This window comes from Oncorhynchus masou, chromosome 6 (genome assembly GCF_036934945.1).
Source record: "Oncorhynchus masou masou isolate Uvic2021 chromosome 6, UVic_Omas_1.1, whole genome shotgun sequence".
Lineage (NCBI taxonomy): Eukaryota > Metazoa > Chordata > Actinopteri > Salmoniformes > Salmonidae > Oncorhynchus > Oncorhynchus masou.
In genome coordinates this window covers 16,702,765-16,708,764 of record NC_088217.1, presented here as the reverse complement: position 1 = coordinate 16,708,764, position 6,000 = coordinate 16,702,765, and the positions used below count along the sequence as shown (strand labels likewise).

Sequence of the window (6,000 nt, the reverse complement as noted above, 5' to 3'; positions counted from 1 at the left end):
ACAAGTATCAACTCTCCACTACACACTTTCCAAGGCTTCTAAACTTCAACACTCATAGTTATGAGATAAACCCTAATGTATTAACACACTCACTCAATGTCAGATCCAGTATTTCTAAAGTTTAGGATGAGATTAAAAATAATTAATTAATAGATCATTCTAAACATGTTGCCTACCTGTAGGCCTAGCACGTCGCATATGGTCAATTATATCTATGGATGAAATGATTCCATTTTATGATTTGAATTGACATGATGTCCCTTCACTTTAAACCACACAGATGTCGGGCTGAGATTGTGGAATCTAATGGAATTTGTTATGTTGCAGGAAATGGCCCACGTTCCAGATGCAAGTGAAACCTTCAGTCAGTGGTGCCGAAGCAGCAGGGGGGACTTGTGTGGTGCTGATAATCAATGCTATCTGGGGTGCTTGGGACGTGCCTGCCCTTAAACCCTTACCCAAACCTTAACCCTTTACCTTAACCAAAACCCATACCTAACCCTAACCTGTGCTGATGGTTGGATCGTTCCTGAGATAAGTGGGAAGGTGATGAGGCTGCAATATACTTGATGGGTGTTGGAGAAACACAATATGGCACAAGTCGATTTGAAAGAAGATACCGCTGCATTTGGTCCTCTTTGGAGTACATGGTGCATTAATAAACACACAATATGAAGACACTATCTTATTTGATTAGGTGAATATGTCATCAAAATATACCCCAGAATAAAAATATTAACCAGTTTGAGTAGGCCGTGAACGCTTCAATGTATTACTGTATTGTTACATTGACCTGGCATTTAAATGTAATAACATTTCATTGAAAGTCACTATTCCCAACATTCCTTGAATATGTAGCCTATTCCTTAACAAATCATACCTTCTAGTAGCACCTATTCCGTGCCCTGCCTTTAATTCCGTTGACTTTGTAGGGATTAGGGAGTTTAGATTCGAAGGGTATGTATGGGCCAATGGGGCCCCTCTCGCGTATCTTTTATGTCGCATTTTCTGTGTTTACACAGTCGACACACCCCAGACCTTCAACCGAACCGCCTCCCCCAATCCTGTCACACACACAACGTGTATGTCACTGACACAATAAATCAATAAACTCTACAATCAATCATGACGATGCAAGTGAACCGAAATGAAACCACCTAAAAATATAAATTGCAGGATGTAACGTCGGATTTGAGTCCTTACCCTCCTTCCGTGGGTATCCTGGTTTGTCCGAAATGAGAGGGAGAGAATATCAAGGTAAACTATAGTTTCAACCATTTACATAACAATCTTGGCATCAAAGCATGTTTCTGCTACTTTAGGCAGCTGACACGACATCCGCAGCACACTGCAGACACACCCCTCTTGCTCTCATGCGCACACGCTTCTGCATACGCACAATGCTGAGTAAGATGAAAATAATAATACAAACACAGAGACAATGAAATGATCGGTGTCATGTATCCATCCCGACACTACTATGTTCAATTCCTAGCCTGTAACGCAATACTTTATTACAATGCTGCCACCTCACAAAACATGTGGCCACATAACAAAGAGTAGTGCATAGCATATATTTGTGGCAGATTATCATATCGTTTCCTGTTCAGTGCATATATTATCATATTGTTACAACGTTATAGTAGGTAGCGCTGTAGCAGATCAGTGCTTGCGGTGAAACAATGTTGCTTTAAAGCTCACGCGGTCAAAGTTGTTTACCTCTTCGTTACCTCTGACGTCATGACACACCCCTGTGTTTGGGGGAAGGGGACTAGCTCGCACACGTTACGAGCATTTGGCTCGACCAAGCATGGCAGGGTTGGTGTAAAATGCCACCAACCAAAACACGGGATTAACGCAGATTGCACCTTTGATTGGCTATTGGAGAGGTTTACGGAACATATTATATACTGTGGACGTCCAGGGGCGGGGCATAACAAAAAGTAATGGCCATTTATTTAGGGTCTGGCAAGACAGTGGATTTCACAGTTATTCTATAGAATTCGCCGTTTGTAGAGCATGACAAAAAGGTAAATACCGTAACCATTATTACTAGGCGTTTTCGTTCATAGCAGTCGCGTTCTGTCTGACTACAATTGATACATCGCCTAAAACTGATTGCGCAATTAGGGTTAACCAGCCCTACACGCTAACGATCAGTATCAGCTCTAGAGCCAGCATTTAGAGCCTTCGTTTGGGCGTGATAGTTTTGACATTTCGAGTCGATCACGTACGGGTCTTTGTAATACGCAGTTATTACACAGCATCGAACATATTTACTGCAATTCAACATGGAGAGGATTTTTTTTCTGTAGATATTGACGACGAAAAACGGACTAAGGGCAACTTGGTCTTGGGAAAAGTTGTACACAGGTATGAAACTCGCATGCAGAGAAGGAATGTTAAAGCTACAACTATTCTGCTGTTGGAGCTCAAAATGAACGCAGTGTTAAAGGATGTCAGTGTACCAAAATAATCTTTACAATCCAACCATTGCACGCATGTTGCTCAAATTATTCTCTTACATTTTCTTTACAGAGATACAAATTGTATTATTCAAGCAACCAAACTGTCTGAAACAAAGTCTGAATTGATTAAGCCAATTTCTACTTTTTCAGGATTAGAGATATATAAATGGTTAAGAGAGTTGTCAAGTCTTTATCCTCCATCTACAAACAACGGCATGCCAAAATCTCAGGTAAGGTACTTTGATCTGATTTAAATCCATGCATTCATATACATTCATGCAATACATCTATCCATTCTTGCAATTAAGCTCAGCTCCAGATTCCAAAAATATGTATTATCTGTCATAGCTTTGAAAAAATGTAGCTAGATAAGCACATTTAAAGCTGGAGTATATTGCAGACACCCTTGCCCCAAATATGCCAGACTACTACTATTTGACATAACATGAGTTACATTTTAGGCTTCTGTTACTAGACCTTCAAAATGGGCCTCCCGTGTCTCACACTGGCAACTTTTTCCTCTGATTTAACGTCTACCATGTTCTTGATGGGTTCAATGCGTAGGTTAAATCAAATCCACTGGGGTCCAGAATTATTGAGTCCCTCGATGGAGATGATCAAAAAATACTGTATCAAATAAATAATACAAATACTGAGCTGTATTGTATGGTCCAAAATAAAAAACAATTCTATTATTTTATACTAATACAATTGTGCTGAAAAATAGGTGTTGTTTAACAATTTATACAAAAAAAAACTAAGAAGGTAAGGGTCAAAATGATTGGATCCCCTGTTTCCACCGTCCGCTTGCGAGGATAACAACATTGAGCCTTTTTCTAAAATGTTTTATGAAATTGGAGAACACTTTGGGAGGGGTCTTAGACCGTTCCTCCATACAGAATATTTCCAGATCCTTGATATCATTTGTCTGCCTTATGGACTGCCCTCTTCAATTCAAACCGCAGGTTTTCAATGGGGTTCAAGTCTGGAGACTGAGATGACAATTGCAAAATGGAATGAAACTGGTAAACCTACGTGAATTTGTCCAATAGAAACTCTCGTTTGCAACTGTTTGGACATCCTAGATCAGCTAGATGCAGGCAAGAGTGTTCAAGGCAATATTGAATGTGTCACTATCTGTCACTTTGATTAATCCAATTTGTCTCTACCTTATAAACTTTCATTCGTAGGCTAGGTTGTAGCAACCTCATGATGGGTATAGGGAAAAATTTAGTATCATGTAGTAGACTAAGCCTATTGATGCTACATTGAGCTGGGTGAATGAAACATGAATGACAGTCATTCAATAAGCTTTAATAGAAATAAGGCCATGCTGATAAATCAAAAATGTTTTCCTCCTAAATATTAAACAGCACTGACTGCCACTGATGTTTAAATAAAATCAGTAAGGGCTTATATTTGTTTTTCTTGTCAAATGTATCACCATATACCTAAAACTATCCTGGAAATAGATGACGTGTAAGTATCCTTACCTCACATTCTTTTTTTTCCTGTCACAGTTGTGTCTTTAGTCACAGTAGGACACAAGGTCGGAAAACGATTTCAAACTGAAAACAAATCATTGCTCTTATTGGACACGTTCACATGCAGCACCTTTTCTGTTTCAAAACGTTTTGTCCCATTTGCTCCTACTGAACAGGGCTCCGGTTTCCATTTAGAAGTGGGTAATGTCCTTTGTTTTCCTTCTATGCAGCCTTTGTAGCCAAAAGTGTTGATGAGTGATGCCGTATAAGTGTTCACTATTAGAAATGACGAGAATTCAAAATACTGCCTCTCTCGAAGGGAATTGAGTCAACTGACCCAACAGGTCATGTTATTGTAGGTAGCACACTTTCGTTGGCACTAATGAATCCAACGAAAATGTGAATTTGATATTTCCCCCGAGCTATTAAGATTAGTGGAGCGATATCAGGGTACTGTATTTGTGCTTGAGCTCTCTGTGATTTTGATATGTTATTTCTCTCATGTTGACTCTGATAGATCTTTACTCAGGCCTAGATGATTGAAAAGGTTTAGACCAATAAACCTCTTCAACCAGATTAGAATATCCTCATGTATTAACACTTTACATAACCACGTTCTTATTCCTGTGTAAATATTTCTGTAAGTACAGTATAGTAAAGAGCATCAGGCCTACTCATTGTTTTACTGTATTACAACAGCATACCTAATCTAAACCTTAGTCCTACCCCAAACCCATACCATAATCCTACTTACAGTGCGAGTACATTTTAACAATAAGTCATGACAATAGCATTTACCCTGTACGCTGTGTACACTTACTGTTAGTAATTACAGCGAGTCCTAAGAGCACTGTAATGTAAAGTGTGACCCCCTTGTTTTCTTGATGATGGGGTAGGGGTAGGCCTACTGCTGGCTAAAGTTATATGTTACCCCCTAGAGATAGATCTCTATGATGTGTATGGTGGGTAACACCTTGACCAAACCGGCCTGCGCGTGCGGTATCATGTGCATGTTGATTTTGTCAGTCCCCACCAGACGCGTTCATGACACGTAGGTTAAAATAGCAAAAGCAACTGTGAACCAACTATATTCATTTGGGGACAGGTTGAAACACACATTAAACATTCATGGACATTTGGCTAGCTTGCTGTTGCTAACTAATTTGTCCTGGGAGGTGAACATTGGGTTGTTATTTTACCTTAACCTGTGTGTCATGAATGGGCCTTTTTGTTGTTGGATCTTTGTATAATTTTGACCTCGAGTCTCTACGCTGACAATTAATCCACAGTTAAAGGGGAAACCTACTAAGTTAGTTTCTAGTTAATTTTCTATGAATAAGCTCTCACCCACGTGGGTTAGTATTCTCCTGAAAACCAATTTAGTAGATGGGAGAGGCAGTACTTGCAGCACGTCTAGCGTCTCAAATATAATAAATGTTTTATTTTAGCGCCTGGCTATGCAGATGCCTGTGAGCAGTTTGGATGAAATGATGGAATAACATATACTGTATGTGTGTAACGCACAATGAGTGAATGTGTGTGGAGTCAGGCGCAGAGAGCAAAGGATGCGGGAAAAACACGCTTTAATGTCCAAAATCAAAATAGTATATACCCAACACAGGCGTAACTATTAAAACAAATAGTACCCTTAGGTAAATTACCAGGACAGCGAAAAAACCCAACAAAACACTACACCTCTCACAAATACAGTAGAACAAGCCCGCACAAACAGAAGCGGGCTAAACAAACTTAAATAACCCCACCCTAACAACCAAACAAGGAACAGGTGAAACCAATTAGACAAAACCAAACAAACACAGAACAAAGGATCGGTGGCAGCTAGTAGACCGGCGACGACGACCGCCGAACGCCACCTGAACCAGAAGGGGAGCCAACGTCGGTAATATTCGTGACAGTACCCCCCCTCCCCCTGACGCGCAGCTCCTGCAGTGCGCCGACGCCGGCCTCGGGGACGACCCGGGGACCGAGGCGCAGGGCTATCCGGATGGAGGCGATGGAACTCTCTCAACATGGATGGATCCAGAATC

At 40.5% G+C, this 6,000-nt stretch overlaps 1 protein-coding gene across 4 annotated transcripts in view; it reads left to right on the top strand.

Annotated features, from left to right (window-relative positions):
- The first annotated feature begins 1,771 nt into the window (after positions 1-1,771).
- Positions 1,772-6,000, top strand: part of LOC135541423 (vitamin D3 receptor B-like) — a 118,989-nt gene continuing 114,760 nt past the window's right edge. For 3 of the 4 annotated variants that reach the window (XM_064967663.1, XM_064967661.1, XM_064967664.1), the window contains exons 1-2: positions 1,773-2,373; positions 2,619-2,698. In XM_064967663.1, coding sequence (XP_064823735.1) covers positions 2,635-2,698 — 64 coding nt within the window. In that variant the 5' untranslated portion in view covers positions 1,773-2,373; positions 2,619-2,634. Of the gene's footprint in view, positions 2,374-2,618; positions 2,699-6,000 lie in introns of all 4 variants that reach the window. The other variant, XM_064967660.1, reaches the window with a different exon arrangement.